Genomic DNA, 19,861 nt, shown 5'->3' with positions numbered 1-19,861 from the left:
TTTCGTGACGTTGCATAGAAATCCATGTATTAATGCTTATGTTATGTTATGGCCTAAAAAAAAGTAGGGTCGTTTCATCAGAGTCCTCCTGGTTTGACGGTTTAGCACGTGCTGAATACAAGTCTGGTGGTCACGCCTAGAGGCAATCCAAATTATAAAACGAAATTCAACTGATTCTCATATTAGCAATGACTACAACATCTATCTTCCTACTCTACAGTATGTTCAGGTAACTTGTGTGCTCTCCGCGGCGAGTCTAGCGGCTATCTGCAGTAATAGCCAGGTAACAACTGAGATTTTTACAGTTAGGCTACCTGTACCTGTGTCAAGGTCTATGTCACTTCCGGTTTCGGTTAAATAGCCTAGTGAAGTGAAAAATATGTCTGCGAGCATGGAGACAGACCCAGAGGCAATGCACATGGAAAACATTGCAAGGCTGTCAGACCAAGGTAAGACCAGTGGTAGGCTACTTATGTATGTTGTGTCGTAGACGCAATTCAAAGGAGGATATAAATCCAGGTGTTGATACTAGGCTATACTGGTCGACGTCCTACGCGACATCGCTGTCAATGCTGGGAGCCCGTTCATGACCAGGTTACGACTGGGTTAAAATATGCATTCGCCTCATGTGATCTCACGAGTGCAATGTGCACACACAACCTTGCGTTATTAAAACAAGACACAGACCCTCTACCCCAGGGCAGATCTGTCCCAGTGGCTTTTTGCTGTCTGTCTGGGTTCACCAGGTCATTGCATTATTACAGTTTAAAGTACAGATATAGGCCTTAGCATATTATTAGATACCACATAACATCTGGATTGAAATGCATAGTTTGAAAAATTGGGACCAGTGCTATTATAGTGGTTTCAGAATCTTAACGATCTAATGCAGGCTCTTGTTAGCTCATCATAGTTTTCTCTGAGTTTTTCATTACTTATGCCTAGACTATAACATTTTCAAATAGTTTAGTAGCCGATCTGCCTAGTAGTGCACACATTCATGCTGATGTAAAATGCATTTAGATCTTCAATGCATTTTCCCCTTTTGATTAGCAAAACATAAACATCACGTTTTTGTGAAGTTTTCACACTTATCACATGCCATAGTCCTCATGAAACCCACTCATGGAGTATTCTACTCGGCATCCATTTATGGGTGGCTGACTCAGTGTGTGTGTGTGTGTGTGTGTGTGTGTGTGGTGTAGCACATTTGTCATGACTCTTTCTGCCCAGAGCATGATATTTGACCTGGTTTACTGGAGATAAAAAGTGTAGCTGGCATTGCTCCATAAGGGCAATACTCTTTATGTCCTTAAATATCCCTTTTCCTGAATAGGTTCCCACTTCCCCTTCCTCCATAACAGACAGAGTCACTATCAAATGCTAAAATCTCAGGTGACAGTTGATTTTCAGAATATCAAATGAGTTTGAGTTTGAAACTAAGCCTGGCAGCTAGGCTATATCAAGATGTGTCCTCTTGGGAGAGGGGTCAGTTTAAAGGCTAGGTCAAAATGAAGAATGCTTTGTTAAAAGATCCTTAATGGATTCTAATGCTTATTTCACACAGGCTAAGTCAGTTAGGTTGCAGTAATCGCACGTTAACAGCAGTGCCACCTGCTATACATGTTGCGTAATCCCGGGACGTCCTCATAATTAGGTTACAACAACAACAATAACAACACAATGCATTTATATAGTGCATTTCAAGGCACTTTTACAGTGGAGGGGAAACCTCACTAACCACGGCCAGTTACGTTAGGCGTCATAGCCTCTCCATGTGAGGGTTTGTGGCCGTGCGTGGCCACGCTGACTCATGTGTGTGTGTGTGTGTGTGTGTGTGAGGGTGCAGCTGTGTCACAGTCTCCATGCGGTGGCTACAGCTGGCTGTGTGTGTGAGGTGGGTCTGGCTGATGAGGCACAAGTGTGTGTGTGTGTGTGTGTGTGTGTGTGTGTGTGTGGGAGGTACGAGCCACCACTGACCAGCATGCAGCCCAGCGGCTTGCCCAGATGCTGCGTTCAGACCCACGCTGAGCACCGTGATTAAGTGGTGCTCGGACTCGACTTGCAGCCGTCTCATCAGTGCAGCGCTGCCTGCTGACCTTTGCTGACCGCCATGACCCACAGGAGTGTGTTTGTCTACACAGCCATCCAGCAGTACGAGGGCCTGCGGAGGGAGCACGAGAAGACCAAGGCTGAGGTCAGTGCAGTCTGCGTCCTCTTCTTCTTTGTTTGTCTTTGTCTTCTTCTCTCTCCTCTTCTCTCTTTCCTTTTCTTCTCTCTCTCTTTCTTTTTCTTCTTCTTCTGTCCTCTCTTTTTCCTCTTGTTCTTCCTCTTCTTCTCCTCCGCTCCTCCAGTTGTTTGTCTTGATTATCTGTCTGCGTCTCTGAGTCTCTTTACAGTCATTCTCTTTACTGGTCATTTTCCTCATCTTCTACTCAAACAATGTATCTTCTCTACCAGGAGTTTTGCACTGGTGAGCCTCATTCATATGAAGTCAGGCCTTAGACCGACACTGACCTTCACACACGCCTTTCAAATAGTCAAGCCAGCGTTGCTATTGTGAAACAATCTTAAAGCCCCTGGCGTTTTGAAATGCCATGGGCAGTGTGTGCTGAACTGCTTTCCTTCCCTTATCTTATCGTACTCTCTCTCTCCCTCCCTCTCTCTCTCTCTTCATTCCCCTCCTGTAGCTCAAGCTGATGAAGGAGGAGAGGGACGCTGCCCTGAAGAAACTTGAAGATTTTGAAAGAGGTGCGGTCACACGGTGGTGACACACAGACACGCTGCAGTTCAACACCAGGTCTCTTTTTCTGAGAGGGTGAAACATTAGTGAGAGAAAAGGACAGGCAGGCAGAAATCCTCACAACAGAAACAAGGTCACCAGCATTGTGAAAGGCATTCTCACTGATAGACAGACTGACATAGAGACAGATAGACAGACAGACAGAGAGAAAGAGAGAGAGAGAGAGAGACAGTTATGTTGCTTTACAGAAAAAAACAGATACAGACATAAATTGCAAAAAAAAACAGTGACAAATAAGTAACCACTAGTAATATATGGCAGATAAAACTAGACTAAAAATAGAATTTGCCATTGGCCAAACCGAATGTGTATTGTGTACTGGCACTGTCGACACAGAGGGGGGCTATTGTGGGTGACCGCTGTGGGCAGGAATGACTTTAACCTCCAGCTGAAGACACATTGTTGTGATGAGAATGTGAAATTGATGTTGAAGATGACCAATAGGCTGTGATGAGAATGTGAAGTTGATGTTGAAGATGACCAATAGGCTGTTGATGTTGAAAATGACGTCATGCCTCTCTCCACACCCAGCTCTGTGGGCTCCTGTCAGGGCTTTTCTGCAAAGACAGACCTCTCAATCAAGGGCTGGGTTTGCACAAACCTTCTCAATCAGGCAGGGCTGGGTTTGCACAAACCTTCTCAATCAGGCAGGGCTGTTTGGTGAAACCTTTATGCTACGTCGTTCCGAGTTATGCCTTAAAGCCTTAAATTACTTTAAAAAGGTCCCATACATTCTTGGGTTCAGATGGTGTGGGGGTTGAAGTCGAAGAGCATCCCGATGAGTGCAAATTGTCTGTGCCAATATGTCCAATATTTTCTGATAGCATTCTCCTGCCATCAATTTTGATAAAATTGCCTGTGCCTAAATCCCCCCCCCCCCCCCCAAATAAAAACCCTTCAAAAACAAAAACAAAAAACATCACAGAACCCCTTCCGTGCCTCGCAGTAGGGTTGGTGCACTTTTCATCATAGGCCTTGTTGACTTCTCTCCAAACATAGTGTTTATGGTTGTGACTATAAAATTCAAGTGTGATCTTTTCACTCCAAATGACTTTGTTCCTTAAGTTCTGAGGCTGGTCTAGCTGCTGTTTGGCATATTGTTAGCATGTTAGCATATTGTTAGCATGCTTTTTAATGGCAACAGGACTGCGAGAAGTTTGGAAATTTGAGTATGGAAAAAGTATGGAATTTTGAAATGGAAAATGTGTAGGAACCCTGTTTGCAACTTGACCAATTTTCCTGGCAGTCTAAAATCATTGTTGATTTTCCGGACAGTGTCCAACCGCTGGCATGAGTGGTATCAACCGAACCACCAATCTTCCCTTCTCTATCAGACTTTGAACTGATTAGCCATTTCAAATCTGTGGATATCTTTTTATATCCTGTTCCTGATTTCTAAAGTTTAACTATCTTTTCTCATGCGTTCCCACACCTCTTTGTGCATACAGAGAGAGTGAATGTGTGTGTGTGTGTGTGTGTGTAAACAGTGTGTTTTGTAGCTCTTGTGAGACCTCTGCCCATTTCAACCCAGGGCTGCACAGACTGCTTGTGTGATAGATAGATAGATAGCAGCTGACAAAGTGTTGGGAGTGTGGTAAAGAGAGAAGTGTGATTTAAAATCCCCCAGAAAGACAACGACTGACGAATGCTTACAGCTCTCGAACAGACCTTTGAGCTCTGTGTGTGTGTGTGTGTGTGTGTGTATGGGACACACCCTTAAGAAATCAACTGCTCAGCCTTCCCTTTGACACAGTCAGTGTGTGTGTGTGTGTGTGTGTGTGTGTGTGTGTGTGTGTGTGTGTGTGTGTGTGTGTGTGTGTGTGTGTGTGTGTTCGTGTTCCTCTCTGACCTGCTGCTACATGCATAGATCTCAGGATAGAGAAAGAGACAGAGAGGGGTTTTGAGCAGACATGGAGGAACAAAAAAGAGATAAGTGGCAGTGAAAGAGGAGAGAGAGAGAGCGAGGATGATAGAGAGAGAGAGAGAAGATGAGGGAGAGAGAGAAAAGATGATAGAGAGAGAGAGAGAAGATGAGGGAGAGAGAGAGAGATGAGGGAGAGAGAGAGAAAAGATGAGACAGGGAGAGAGAGAAGATGAGGGAGAGAGAGAGACAGGGAGAGAGAGAAGTTGATAGAGAGAGAGAGACAGGGAGAGAGAGAAGTTGATAGAGAGAGAGGATAGAGAGAGAAACAGGGAGAGAGAGAAGATGATAGAGAGAGAGAGAGGATGGAGAGAGAGACAGGGAGAGAGAGAGAGAGAAGATGATAGAGAGAGAGAGGATGAGGGACAAAAGGAAAGAAAGGAAGAGAGAGAAGATAATAGAGCAGAGTAAGATAAACAGAAGAGACTGTTGGGGGGGGGGGGGGGTTGGTTGAAGTTGTTTATGTGTGTGTGTGTGTGTGGGGGGGGGGGGGGGGGGGTGAAGTTGTTTATGTGTGTGTGTGGGGGGGGGGGGGGTGAAGTTGTTTATGTGTGTGTGTGTGGGGGGGGTGAGGTTGTTTATGTGTGTGTGTGTGTGTGTGGGGGGGGGGGTGAGGTTGTTTATGTGTGTGTGTGTGTGTGTGTGTGTGTGGGGGGGGGGGGGTGAGGTTGTTTATGTGTGTGTGTGTGTGTGTGTGTGTGGGGGGGGGGGGTGAGGTTGTTTATGTGTGTGTGTGTGTGTGTGGGGGGGGGGGGGGGGGGGGTTAGAAGAAGGTGTATGGTTGGGGGAAAGGAAGTGGATGTAGGTGGGGGCGGGGGGGCTACAATTAAGACTGCCACTTTTGATGTGTCACATCCCTTATCAACACCCCCCGCACACACACACACACACACACACACACACACTCACTCCCCCGCCAGTGCAGTTTATTTACTATGGCTCCCCATAATTACAATTAACATGTCATTTAGTTCAGGGCAGGCTGCGTCTGTCTGTGTGGCTGTCAGGGCGGTGGGCCCTGGGAAGCTCTTGTGGAGAGAGCTGCAGCACAACGCCGCACCGCACCACACCGCACCGCACCACGCCGCACCACGCCGCACCGCACCGCACCGCACCGCACCACACCGCACCGCGCCGCATCGTGCCGGCCTCTCGTGCCTAAGTGCTCCCTAATGACTCGCCGCCAGCCGCCAGCCGCACGTTTGGTGGCAGCGCCTCTCCAGCGAGGCGCTGAGGAGCGGAGCGCGGTGCTAATTGGACGCCAGAGAGAAAGGAAATGGGCAGTGTGCTCGATGCGTCTAATTCCTGTTTTTGCTCCCTGGCCACAATGTCTAATTAGTTAAGTGGCAGCGAGAGTCCTCTCTGTTCCTCACGCGCCAAATGATTACGGACAAAAATAAATGTCAGTGACGATTTCCTCGCCGTTAAGTGCATCTCTCCCAATCTGTTTCTCCCACAATTTGTTTGCCTCAAGTGCCCATAACTTGTTAAACTCTTAAGACTTGAACTTTATCAGTGGGTTTTTGGATGCATTTAAGGAATCAACGAATTGATCATGGCTGCCTTGGCTATTCATTAATCTTTGAGAGGATACGTTTTTAAACACAGCCCAGATGGCAGACCCCACAAAGGGCTGGCGTGGAAAGATAGCCACATAATTAACACACCCATCAGGGGAGCCAGGCGTCACACTCTACTGAATACAAATGAAAGATTGAGTAAAAACACTCTGTAGTTCAGAATGAAAATGAATGACAAAACATTCAACAATTATAGGTTGTTCAGACATTGCTTAGTGAGCGCAACTGGCAGTGTTAAAGGAGGAGAACACTTTTGACCCCAAGCGGATTTGTACAAATACCTGTATTAAGCTTGTGTTCTCGGGTTCTGGTCAGGGATGTAGTGGAGGCTATTAACGCAATTAAACACAGTTTATCCACCTCTGAAATGTCAAAAATAGAGTTAATCAGTCCCTCCAGGATTTCGCGAGGATTTTTCTAAAATGCCTGATTTCACGACAACTTTTCTAAAAAATTGCGATGGAAGTTGCAGTGTTTTTAGCTGTTTGTTGCGAAGAAATTGCGAGAGGAAGTGAAAATTGCAAAAATAGTTGTGATTTTTTTATTTTTTATTATTTTTTAATTGAGGGTAATTAAGGTTAGTAAGACCAAAATTACACTGATCATCTTGATGCTTATTAAAAAGGACAAGTAAAGATAAATAGTAAGGGTTACAGAAAATCAAAGTGGCCTACTTTATTTGTGTAAATACTTTGACTGGGGTAATTCACAAAGCAGTATAACCTTTCGTAGAACTGTCCAAAAAAGACAGCCCCCTAAAGAGATGGCATAATGTCATATGTTTCAATACATTCATATATGTTGTAATTCATATTAAGTTCATATTATTTTAATAATTCATATTCTGTGACTTGCATAATTACTACAAAAACTATTAGACTACACTTTTCTTTAATGTTATTACATTGGTGGTGTGTAAGTCTAATTGACTGCCTGCCCCTTTAAGGACGTGAGAGTAGCGTAATAACATATCTAAGTGGATTGGAACGCTTGCATCTCACTGTGTTTGGCTACAACTAGAAATAACTTTTTGCATAGTGCATTACGATGTGTGGATAGAATTCCGGATGTTTTCTATGTCATTAGTTAAAATAAATGTTAAAAAATAACTCGTATGAAATCATTCTTGGATCATAGAAGAGGTAAATGTCTTACAATGTTATTCATTTCTATGATTTTGGTAGCACTGCACTACACAAACTGAGCCCACAAGCTAGCAAACATGACACGAGCTAAAAGGACATCTCCAGGTGTAAACGTTTGTCAATGGGTTGCATATTGTAGCCTACTCAAATGTCAGTAAACCAAGTAGGCCTTAATTAACTTACTTTCATAGCTTAGGCAGGTTAGCAACACTAGGTTGAGATGACAGATGCAAGTAAAGCAGATCATTAACGTTAGCCGGCTTCTATTTATTGTCATCAAAACTGCAGAGGAGTGAACAAGTTATAGGGCAGTCTCTGGTGTCTGCTGAAGTTAGTGTGGCATCTGAGTCAATATTCTGCGCCAGGGGCTGTTGTGGTAGGTGAAATTTCACGGGGAAACCATGATGATTGGTCAAATTTGCAAAAAAAGTTGCAGTGTTTGGACAAACATGTGCTCATTCAGCAGACAACGTTGTCCAAAGTGACTTACATATGTCACCTACATCACAAGGGACTACATTGTCCCTGGAGCAACTTGGGGTTAAGTGCCTTGCTCAAGGGCACAACGGTGGAAGCCGGGAATTGAACCCACAACTTGGGGTTAAGTGCCTTGCTCAAGGGCACAACGGCGGAAGCCGGGAATTGAATCCCACAACTTGGGGTTAAGTGCCTTGCTCAAGGGCACAACGGCGGAAGCCGGGAATTGAACCCACAACTTGGAATGGAAAATACAATACATGTCGCTTCGGGTGACTGTTTTTTGACCACTTTCGATCGTATGTGGATTGTCCAAGTTAACTTTCATTTGCCTTACAACAATGCTGGAATTATGGAATTATTAAGTCATTTTTGCTCATCTTTTGTACCAATACATGGATATATATTTATAAGGAAAGTGTCGGAAGTGCATAAAAACGGAACCACCTGTTCACTTGTTCTACAGCCTTAGTTTGGATTTTAAGAAACTTTGGAAGGCCAATACAATGTCCTTAGAAAACTGTACTACAGTAGAATGCTACAATAGTATGGATAGATACTATAATCTATGGGTGTGTGTGTGTGTGTGTGTGTAAACAGTGTCTCATGGGGTGATCAAGGAGGTGAAGAACATCCAGGAGAACCTGGAGATTGAGAAGACCTGTAGGGAGAGTGTGGAAGCTCTCGCTACCAAGGTAAGGAAAACAGAGGCCTTTTGTTAGCTAACTGAATGACCACAGCTTTCTGCACCACAAGCTAACTGAATGACCACAGCTTTCTGCACCACAAGCTTAGAGTTGACAAATTCCTCTCCTCCTGTCTTTTCATGTCCTCTTTTCTCCTCTCCCCTCCACTCTTTTCCTCTCCCCTCCTCTCTCTCCTCTCCTCTCTCTGCCCTCCTCTCCCCTCCACTCTTCTCTCATCTCCTCTCCCCTCCTCTCTCTCCTCTCTCCTCTTTCTCTCCTCTCCTTTCCTCTCTCTCATCTCTCTCTCCTCTCCTCTCTCTTCTCTCTCCTTTCCTCTCTCCTCTCATCTCTCTCCTCTCTCTTCTCCTCTATCTCTCTCCTTTCCTCTCTCCTCTCACCTCTCTCTCTCTCTCTCCTCTTCTCTCTATCTCCTCTCATCCTTTCTCCCATTGTAATGTCATAAAAACACACCATAATTGAAATTTGAAGGGAAAATATGTTTCCTTTCCCAAGTGTGTTGTATTGCCCCTGACCCAAATGTTTACAGTGGAGAGGGAACCTTTTGCCAGGTAGTTGTCTATGGTGTGTAGTGTCTGTGTGTCTGTGTCTGTGTCTGTGTCTGTGTGTCTGTGTGTGTGTCTGTGTGTGTGTCTGTGTCTGTGTCTGTGTGTGTGTTTCCATAGTGTGTCTATTTCATTTGTGTGCATTAGTGTGACATGGCTGTGATGTATGTGATTCTCGTGTGTGTGTGTGTGTGTGTGTGTGTGCGTGTGTGTGCGTGCGTGCGTGCGTGCGTGCGTGCGTGCGTGCGTGCGTGCGTGCGTGCGTGGTTTCAGGCTTCCTCTGCCTTGTGCTGGGATGAGCAGTGATCTCTGCCTATTTGTTTGCATGGCTTCCCCTCCCACTCACGTTGACCCTGAATTAAATTGCTATTCTGCAGAATGGGGAGATGACTATGACCAAGTCACCTGTCTGTCTACAGCCTGTCTGCCCATTCCTTTACCTAGGCACGTTAAATACAGCCTCCGCTGAAAACTTTTGTATGTTTGTGTGTGTGTGTGCGTGCGTGCGTGTGTGCGTGTGTGCAGGCACGTTAAATACAGCCTCCGCTGAAAACTTTTCCAATCAGACAAATGTTCTTGTCACACAAGGAGAGTTGACCTCAGGTCGGCTACAAAATAGGTTAAGTAAAGTTTCCTCAAATTTAAACTCATGGATTTTTTATTTAAAAATTGAAAGCTTATCTAGATGAATACACACTGGATGGCTCTCGTAACGACTCATATACACACACACACAGACACACACTCGCACACACACACACACACACACACACAGACACCTTAACACACACATAGACACACACACACACACACACACACACACACACAGACACATTAAAACACACATACACACACACACACACACACACACACAGACCCATTAAAACACACACACACAGACCCATTAAAACACACACACACACACACACACACACATTAACGGTAACTCCGTACTCGTGAGGACTAAACACATACACACACACACACACACATCACACACACACACACACACACACACACACACACACACACACACACAGACACATTAAAACACACACACACACACACACACAGACACATTAAAACACACACACACACACACATTAACAGTAAGTCGGTACTCGTGAGGACTCATCCTCCCCCTCTTGGCCTCTTCCTCTTTGGTCTTCCCTCTTTTAGCTCTTATTCTATCTGTGGCTCCCTGGGAAAATCTTTCCATGGGAAACAGATCCTGTGAGTGTGTGTGTGTGTGTGTGTCAGGGCCGGCGGAAGGCAATCCTGCGCCCTGGGCGAAAAAGGGATATATGTCGCACCCATGTTGATAGACTATTGCGACCAGGCCTCACAGAAAAAATGGTAGGCTTTTCACGTAACATAAACATATTATCATTACAGGCTATTGTGTTATAGTCTTGTAGCTCGCTGCGCTGTGGCGCCCCTGGTAGTTTGGCGCCCAGGGCAATTGCCCAGAATGCCCATGCCTTCCACCGGCCCTGGTGTGTGTGTGTGTGTGTGGGGGGGGGGGGGGGGGGCATTTCTCATTTCACCAGGACAGATAAGGCCCAGGGGAGAATACTTACCCGTCTATTTATCAATCAGTGGACTCATCACTGGACACGATGCAGACAGGAGTACATGAGGAGTAGCCTAGTGCATAAGGATGTGCCATGATGGAATAGAGACGCATCCTAGTGTTGGATATATACCAGGCACATCTATAATGTATGGAGACGCATCCTAGTGTTGGATATATACCAGGCACATCTATAATGTATGGAGACGCATCCTAGTGTTGGATATATACCAGGCACATCTATAATGTATTAAGACGCATCCTAGTGCTGATATATACCAGGCACATCTATAATGTATTGAGACGCATTTGATGGTGTAGCCTAGTGTTGGATATACAGTATACAGGCTAAACAGCTAGCCCTCATGGTGTAAAGTTACTCATGCAGGCTAAACAGCTAGCCCTCATGGTGTAACGTTACTCATGCAGGCTAAACTGCTAGCCCCATGGTGTTTGAGCTGGGTATTTCTGTCTGTCACGTTACTCATGCAGGCTAAACAGCTAGCCTCCATGGTGTAACGTTACTCATGCAGGCTAAACAGCTAGCCCCATGGTGTTTGAGCTGGGTATTTCTGTCTGTCACGTTACTCATGCAGGCTAAACAGCTAGCCCTCATGGTGTAACGTTACTCATGCAGGCTAAACTGCTAGCCCCATGGTGTTTGAGCTGGGTATTTCTGTCTGTCACGTTACTCATGCAGGCTAAACAGCTAGCCCTCATGGTGTAACGTTACTCGTGCAGGCTAAACTGCTAGCCCCATGGTGTTTGAGCTGGGTATTTCTGTCTGTCACGTTACTCATGGAGGCTAAACAGCTAGCCCCATGGTGTTTGAGCTGGGTATTTCTGTCTGTCACGTTACTCATGCAGGCTAAACAGCTAGCCCTCATGGTGTAACGTTACTCGTGCAGGCTAAACTGCTAGCCCCATGGTGTTTGAGCTGGGTATTTCTGTCTGTCACGTTACTCATGGAGGCTAAACAGCTAGCCCCATGGTGTTTGAGCTGGGTATTTCTGTCTGTCAACAGTTGGCTAGTCTTATTAGGCTATTACTTGCTCAACCTACTGCCGCTCACAGGCAAAGGCGAGCATTTAATTACATTGACTGCTTATCACTAACAGCGCAAACATATGAGAGCATATGATTATCAATTCTTTGATGCAACTTAAAATTCATTTTTTTTGCACTAATGAAGTGAAATTGGATATTTTTTCGCCACACACTGCAGTGGTTGAAAAAACAGGAAATAGAGTACAGGGTATATAGAGACAGTTGGATTTACTTCCTTGTACTCAGAGGACATGAGGCATAGTAATGACATGAGTCATAGTAATGTGATTAACTCAGAGGACATGAGGCATAGTAGTAATATCATAAATCACTGTTGTAGGACTTTGAGTGATCAACCAACCTACAGGTCCTCACAAAGACAAACTCAAACTCAGACATTCTGTCAGTCTCTCTCTCTCTCTCTCACACACACACACACACACAAACACACACACACACACACACACACACACACACACACACACTAACTTCTGCTGCTGTATGGGTCTGGGCTAGCTTCAAGGCCACCCGATGAAAGAAGATGTTTTTAAAGTGCTGATTGGACACCATTGCTGGAGGCCATGACTTCTCATATAGCTTTATTAGATACAACTGCAACAGCAGAATTTCCAGACCAGGAATCTCTTAAGTATTCCCCCTCCAGCTCAGAATTTCAGTTAAGCAGCCCAACTCCACTAGACCTGTAGGTACTGATATTGTGTCAAATTAACGTGGTTGTGTGTGTGTGTGTGTGTGTTTACTGTGGGTGTGTTTACTTGGGTTGTTATTAACTAAAAGACAGCAGATTTATCTAATGTACTTGACGCAGCAAGTACAGCTGTGTGTGTGTGTGTGTGTGTGTGTGTGTGTGTGTGTGTGTGTGTGTGTAGCAAGCACAGCCATGTGTGATAGTGAGGTGGAGGGCTACCTGTCCTTACAAAAAATACTGCACTTCTGGGACAAAATATTGCATTTCTACAGACAAGTGGCTTACTATGTAGAGCTATGCAGTTTATATTTGTCCAAAATATTGCATTTCTACAGACAAGTGGCTTACTATGTAGAGCTATGCAGTTTATATTTGTCCAAAATATTGCATTTCTACAGACAAGTTGCTTACTATGTAGAGCTATGCAGTTTTTATATTTGTCTAAAATATTGCATTTCCTGCATATGAACTTCAAAAATTCCTCCAAGGTTTGACACTTGAATTAGTGCAGTTATTTTTTGTAAGGGTGTAGAGAGGAGCAGAGGAGCAGTTACACTAAACAGCGTCAACATGGTTTACTACCTATAAAGACAACAATAACAGCAACAAATAGTACACTGAAAATCAACAAATAAACCTGACCAGCTGTCAGCATTTCTGAAAGTGTTCTCCATGTAGTTGTTGTCAAAGTGTGCGTGCGTGTGTGCGTGCGTGCGTGCGTGTGTTAGCCAGACCCATCCTGTGGCCTCATGTCTCTCCCTGCATCCCCGTGCGTGCGTGCGTGCGTGCGTGCGTGCGTGTGTTAGCCAGACCCATCCTGTGGCGGCGAACCTGCACCAGCTCCTTCACACCGAATTCAACAGAATTAGCCCAGCGCTGTCCTTCCTGATGCCTCATTTGAATAATTACACATGAAAATGTTAAAACATTTTTTACCTCCGTTCAAGACGTGAAGTTATGTAGTGAAATTATAATATTGGTTCATGGCCAATTTGCATGTAAATTGCTCCAAAATATTTTGGTGGGTGTGATGGATTTTTTTTGTGAGGAGAAAGATGATGTCCGCGTCTTGGCGCACTATGATTTCCCCTCTACCTGACGTTTGTGATTTTGTCTGCCAAAAAAAAAAATGAGTGTAATAGAGGGAGATGATTTTTTCCCTCTCATACCGCCCAAGGTTTTGAATTAAAAAAACGGTGATCTGAACCTGGCGCGAGGAAGCGAGGGGGGGGGGGGGGGGCAGCAGTCAAATCAAAGTGCAATCCAAACACATGACAATTTGTTGTGATGTTTGATTTAAGATGATGAGGCGGCCGCAGCGTTGTGATGGCGACCTGGGAGCGGGGAGTGTGTGCGTGTGTGTGTGTGTGTGTGTGTGTGTGTGTGTTGCTTGCCGTTTGCCACTGCCGCTGCCTTGATTTCCCCCCTGAGTGTGTAATTTCACACGTTCTGTCTCATCAATCATAGATTATTATCAAAGAGCACATTTTCATATCAGTGCTATGTGCTTGATTGCATTTTTTGCAGCCAAGGTTGCACACCAGAGTTATCAGGAGCACACACACACACACACACACACACACACACACACACACACACACGCCAGGGTTATCAGGAGCACACACACACACACACACACACACACACACACACACACACGCCAGGGTTATCAGGAGCACACACACACACACACACACACACACACACACGCCAGGGTTATCAGGAGCACAGAGCGGAATGAGATGCCCGCTGCAATCTTCTCGGTGTGGTCCAGCAGTAATAATCAGCATTCCGAAGGGCCAGTGTTCCGGCGCATCATGGACAGGTCGCTTAACCGTCCTCCGTTAGCGCCTGGATATTATCAGGCTGTGTTGAGTGTGTTGAGTGTGTTGAGTGTGCCTGGATATTATCAGGCGGTGTTGAGTGTGTTGAGTGTGTTGAGTGTGCCTGGATATTATCAGGCTGTGTTGAGTGTGCCTGGCTATTATCAGGCTGTGTTGAGTGTGTTGAGTGTGCCTGGATATTATCAGGCTGTGTTGAGTGTGTTGAGTGTGCCTGGATATTATCAGGCTGTGTTGAGTGTGTTGTGTGTGCCTGGCTATTATCAGGCTGTGTTGAGTGTGTTGAGTGTGTCTGGCTATTATCAGGCTGTGTTGAGTGTGTTGAGTGTGCCTGGCTATTATCAGGCTGTGTTGAGTGTGTTGAGTGTGGCTGGATATTATCAGGCTGTGTTGAGTGTGCCTGGCTATTATCAGGCTGTGTTGAGTGTGTTGAGTGTGCCTGGCTATTATCAGGCTGTGTTGAGTGTGTTGAGTGTGGCTGGCTATTATCAGGCTGTGTTGAGTGTGTTGAGTGTGCCTGGCTATTATCAGGCTGTGTTGAGTGTGCCTGGCTATTATCAGGCTGTGTTGAGTGTGCCTGGATATTATCAGGCTGTGTTGAGTGTGTTGAGTGTGTTGAGTGTGCCTGGCTATTACCAGGCTGTGTTGAGTGTGTTGAGTGTGTTGAGTGTGCCTGGCTATTATCAGGCTGTGTTGAGTGTGTTGAGTGTGCCTGGCTATTATCAGGCTGTGTTGAGTGTGTTGAGTGTGCCTGGCTATTATCAGGCTGTGTTGAGTGTGTTGAGTGTGGCTGGCTATTATCAGGCTGTGTTGAGTGTGTTGAGTGTGCCTGGCTATTATCAGGCTGTGTTGAGTGTGCCTGGCTATTATCAGGCTGTGTTGAGTGTGCCTGGATATTATCAGGCTGTGTTGAGTGTGTTGAGTGTGTTGAGTGTGCCTGGATATTATCAGGCTGTGTTGAGTGTGCCTGGCTATTATCAGGCTGTGTTGAGTGTGCCTGGCTATTATCAGGCTGTGTTGAGTGCGCCTGACTATTATCAGGCTGTGTTGAGTGTGCCTGGATATTATCAGGCTGTGTTGAGTGTGTTGAGTGCGCCTGGCTATTATCAGGCTGTGTTGAGTGTGCCTGGATATTATCAGGCTGTGTTGAGTGTGTTGAGTGCGCCTGGCTATTATCAGGCTGTGTTGAGTGTGCCTGGCTATTATCAGGCTGTGTTGAGTGTGTTGAGTGTGCCTGGCTATTATCAGGCTGTGTTGAGTGTGTTGAGTGTGCCTGGCTATTATCAGGCTGTGTTGAGTGCGCCTGGCTATTATCAGGCTGTGTTGAGTGTGTTGAGTGTGCCTGGCTATTATCAGGCTGTGTTGAGTGTGTTGAGTGCGCCTGGCTATTATCAGGCTGTGTTGAGTGTGCCTGGCTATTATCAGGCTGTGTTGAGTGTGTTGAGTGTGCCTGGCTATTATCAGGCTGTGTTGAGTGGGTCTTTTGTGGATGTGCACAGCCTGCCGAAGGCCATGGGGACCATGGAGAGCGGGAGAGCGGGAGATGTGCACACGTGTAAAGTGCTCGTGACAAACTAGCTACAGACATCTGTGAGAAGAAAAGAAAACTATTTAAAAGCATTTAAAATGTGGCATGAAGGCTAAGGGCAGTCTGTCCACATATTCTCTCCCAGTGTGAGTTCATGATGAGGCGGCTGTGTGGGATTGCTTCTCCTTCTTGCCTTTTTCTCTGAATCTCTCCATCTCTATCTCTCCTTCACTCTCTCTCTCTCCCTCACTCTCTCTCTCCCTCATTCCCTCTCTCCCTCACTCTCTCCCTCACTCTCTCCCTCACTCTCTCTCTCCCTTGATGAGGCTCTGGGATTTTGCTGGTGTTTGATTGGAGGGAATTGGCTGAGTACCAGGCGAATGTGTCAGGCGCCATTTCGCCTCCTCTCATCCCCCAGCTCCTAGTCTACTCTCTCTCTCTCTCCCACACACACACACACACACACACTCACACACTCACTCACTCACTCACTCACTCACTCACTCCCCGGCTCCTGGCCTACTCTCTCTCTCTCTCTCTCTCTCTCTCTGTCTCTCTCTCTCTCACACACACACACACACTGTGTACACACACGCTCCTGGTCCTACCTGAGCGTCCACTCCGTCCCCAGTCTGGTCCAGGCTGGTCCATTTGATCTGCTCTCTCTCCTCACTGCCCTGTGCTCCATGTGGATCATGTGCATTAGACTGCACACAGACGCACTGAGTTGCCGCTGGACGTCAGGAGGGGCCTGCTCATCCTGGGTTGATGGGCTCTCTATTGACCACTGAGAGGAGAGAGAGAGATGGAGTGTTCAAACTCTCCCTGTTGGCTTCTCTCGCTCTCGTTCTGTCTCCAGTGGAACCTTCAGAACCGCTCTTAGAACATTATGCGCCTATTGATTGATTCACGTTTTGTGCTGTTGTACATTGTTATAAAGTATCATTTCTCTCTCTCTCTATTTGTCTCTCTCTCTCTTTCTCTCTCTCTCTCTCTCTTTCTGTCTCTGCTTGTCTATCTCCAGCTGAACCGGCAGAACCGCTCTCTGAAGAGGAAGAGTATGATGTTTCTGGCTCAGCTTGGTCCTCAGGCCATCACTGAGATCAACCTGGACGAGGAAGACGAGGAGGACGAGGAAGAGGAGGAAAAGCAGTGTAGCTCAGTCCAGTGCCAGACGGTCATCTCAGGTCTGTCAGCCCACAACATACTGTTTGTGTTTGTGAGTGTGTGTGTGTGTGTGTCTTAGTCTGAGTGTGTGTGCATACAGTATGTGTGCATATGTGTGTGTGTGTGTATGCGTGGGTGTGTGCGTGCGTGCATGCGTTTCTGTGTACATGCGTGTGTGTTTGTGTGTGTGTGTGTGTATTTGTGTGTGTGTGTGTTTGTGTTTCTAAATGTGTGTGATTCCGTAATATGTCTATTTCATTAGTGTGCATGTGAGATAGCGTGTGTGTGTGTGGTTGGTTGTGTGTATATTAGGGCTGCGCGATTTGGGGAAAATATCTATTTGCGATTTTTCTGACAGATATTGCGATTGCGATTTGCGATGTGATTTTTGAATGTTAATGAATTGATTCAGGTCAATATTCCAAATGTCCCTTATTAGGGGTGTGGATTGGCACTGCCCTCACAATTCGATTCGATTACGATTCACCAGGTAACCATTCGATTCAATTCGATTCTACGATGCATTGCAATGCATTGCGATGCATCAAAATTCTACTGCACACAACAAGGCAAATTTTGAGGTCATGAGGCAATACAAGCAGTCCGATATTGAACCGATTTTATTGGCTGCTATGTGTGTATTATCACTGTATCTTTGACATAAATGTCATTAAATAATGGAATTTCACCATTTTAGGGGCAAGGCTACTTGGCCTTCAGTTGGGCATATTTGGTGGGGGGCACAAAGTCCACATGTCAGGGCACCAAGGCCAAAGTTAACTATACAGTAGTAGGCTATAAAAATGATCAAAGTTGTATTTAGCCTATTCACAGCAGTAGACCTGCATCACTGTAGCCTATGAAACATTACAAAAACATGAAACATGGCATATTACATACACTGTAAATCATCTGATCATCTAATATTTAGATATCTAGGATATATTTAACATTTATTTTATATTTGGCCTGTTATGAAATCATGTATTGAACAATTTAAGCACAGCTCAGTTTTAAGAAACTCAAATAGCATAGATGCATGCTTAGCATTTTGTGATCATTAAGGCCACTTTCACAAACTCTTAGTCAGCTGTCCTCTGATTTACCGATATCTAGGCGATATTTGTAACATCTATTTTGTATTTGGCCCATTATGAAATCATGTAGAATAATTTAAACACATTGTAAAACTTAAAGGAGAATTCCGGTGTGATATTGACCTAAAGTGTATTGAAACATGATACCGAGTGTGAACATATGTCTCATAGCCCATCTCGGCTTGTCCCCTGCACTCTAAAATCTGGCGCTAGTTAGCCGATGCTACCAACAGCTTTTTCAATGGTGGTGCTTCGGCATCGGGCTAGCCATGCAAATAAATCACTGTTTTACACCATTTACGAGGCTCAATGTATCTCCACACTTCATTGGTAGACTTCCGAGGGCCCTGACATTTAAAACGAGACATTGAGAACTTTGAAAAAGCACTGGTAGTTTACTTACAAGACGATTTATACAGACAGTATCTTCACGAAGTTTAGCGTTTGCAGCCATCTTGAATTTAGTCACGATAAGTCGAGCGACGAGTAAGAATGAACAGGTATGATAAGGGATCAGATTCCAAAAATAATTCAGTGGAAATGCATGGATTCCAATTTCTTCCAGTAGCAGCGACTGGAATCCATGCATTTCCACTGAATTATTTCTGGAGTGTGGAGATACATTGAGCCTCGTAAATGGTGTAAAACAGTGATTTATTTGCATGGCTAGCCCGATGCCGAAGCACCACCATTGAAAAAGCTGTTGGTAGCATCGGCTAACTAGCGCCAGATTTTGGAGTGCAGGGGACAAGCCGAGATGGGCTATGAGACATACGTTCACACTCGGTATCATGTTTCGATACACTTTAGGTCAATATCACACCGGAATTCTCCTTTAAAGCCCAAATTTGGAGACATCCATGCATGTCAAAATTTGCTGCAAATTCAGAACTGGATTACTCTGGAACGGCTAACTGTACAGGGGACTGCTTTACACCTTTCTGTTCGGTAAGGTCAGCTGTTTATTCTGATATATGGTTTGTTATGTGTTGAACGAAGGGTTCGAAGTATTCCACCGAGATGAATGTAGGTAAATGGGCGCAGAACCTTCAGTAGAATTATGATTAAATTGAATTATATTATTCACTTATTGGGTCATTCCACGTCAGTTCAACCAGGGCCCACGCACTTAGGTCTCAAAAAATTCTGAAAAAATTACCAGGTGTACCTATGTTACCCAGGAGACACACTGTAAAATTACTCTTATGTAAGATCAATACTTTCCAAGATACAGTCAGTTTTACAGGGGGAGGGGGGTGTCGATTTTGTTCGGCCTCTTTTTTTTGTCAAAGTTCACAAGCCCACAGCGCAAGAACTAAACCATTTAAGAGGCTCAAATTTTGCATGCTGGTACATAAATAAGAATAGTAGGTAGCAAAATCGTCACGTTTGGTCTGGATAATCCTGCATGGTCACAGCTGTCCCTCAAAGTTGATAGAAATTTTATTGGAGTTTTTGGCTGGGCTCTGTTTAAGCCTTCAGAAGACATATTTGTACTCAACATAGGCTCTTGATTTATTTTCCTTACTGAGATAAGTAGAAACACTCTCACAAAAAGCAATGAACAGAAAACAAATCCCTTCAGGGTCTGAACAGCAGACCTCACAAGTCTGAAAAATCATTTTGGTTATCATTTTCAGAGCACCCAAACACCTTGTGGGAATATACAAAGATTTTTTAAATATGTTTTTCTTTATTCTCCATGATCCCTTCTTTTTGAAAAC

The 19,861-nt window shown here is 45.0% G+C and overlaps 1 protein-coding gene across 1 annotated transcript in view; it reads left to right on the top strand.

Annotated features, from left to right (window-relative positions):
* Positions 1-200: 200 nt before the first annotated feature.
* The window catches only part of shtn1 (shootin 1), a 52,829-nt gene continuing 33,168 nt past the window's right edge, over positions 201-19,861 (top strand). The window contains 5 exon segments of the mRNA XM_042065475.1: positions 201-449; positions 2,145-2,197; positions 2,691-2,751; positions 8,527-8,621; positions 16,898-17,060. Coding sequence (XP_041921409.1) covers positions 380-449; positions 2,145-2,197; positions 2,691-2,751; positions 8,527-8,621; positions 16,898-17,060 — 442 coding nt within the window. The 5' untranslated portion in view covers positions 201-379.

This window comes from Alosa sapidissima, chromosome 16 (assembly GCF_018492685.1).
Source record: "Alosa sapidissima isolate fAloSap1 chromosome 16, fAloSap1.pri, whole genome shotgun sequence".
NCBI lineage: Eukaryota > Metazoa > Chordata > Actinopteri > Clupeiformes > Clupeidae > Alosa > Alosa sapidissima.
This window is presented reverse-complemented; position numbering and strand designations above follow the sequence as displayed.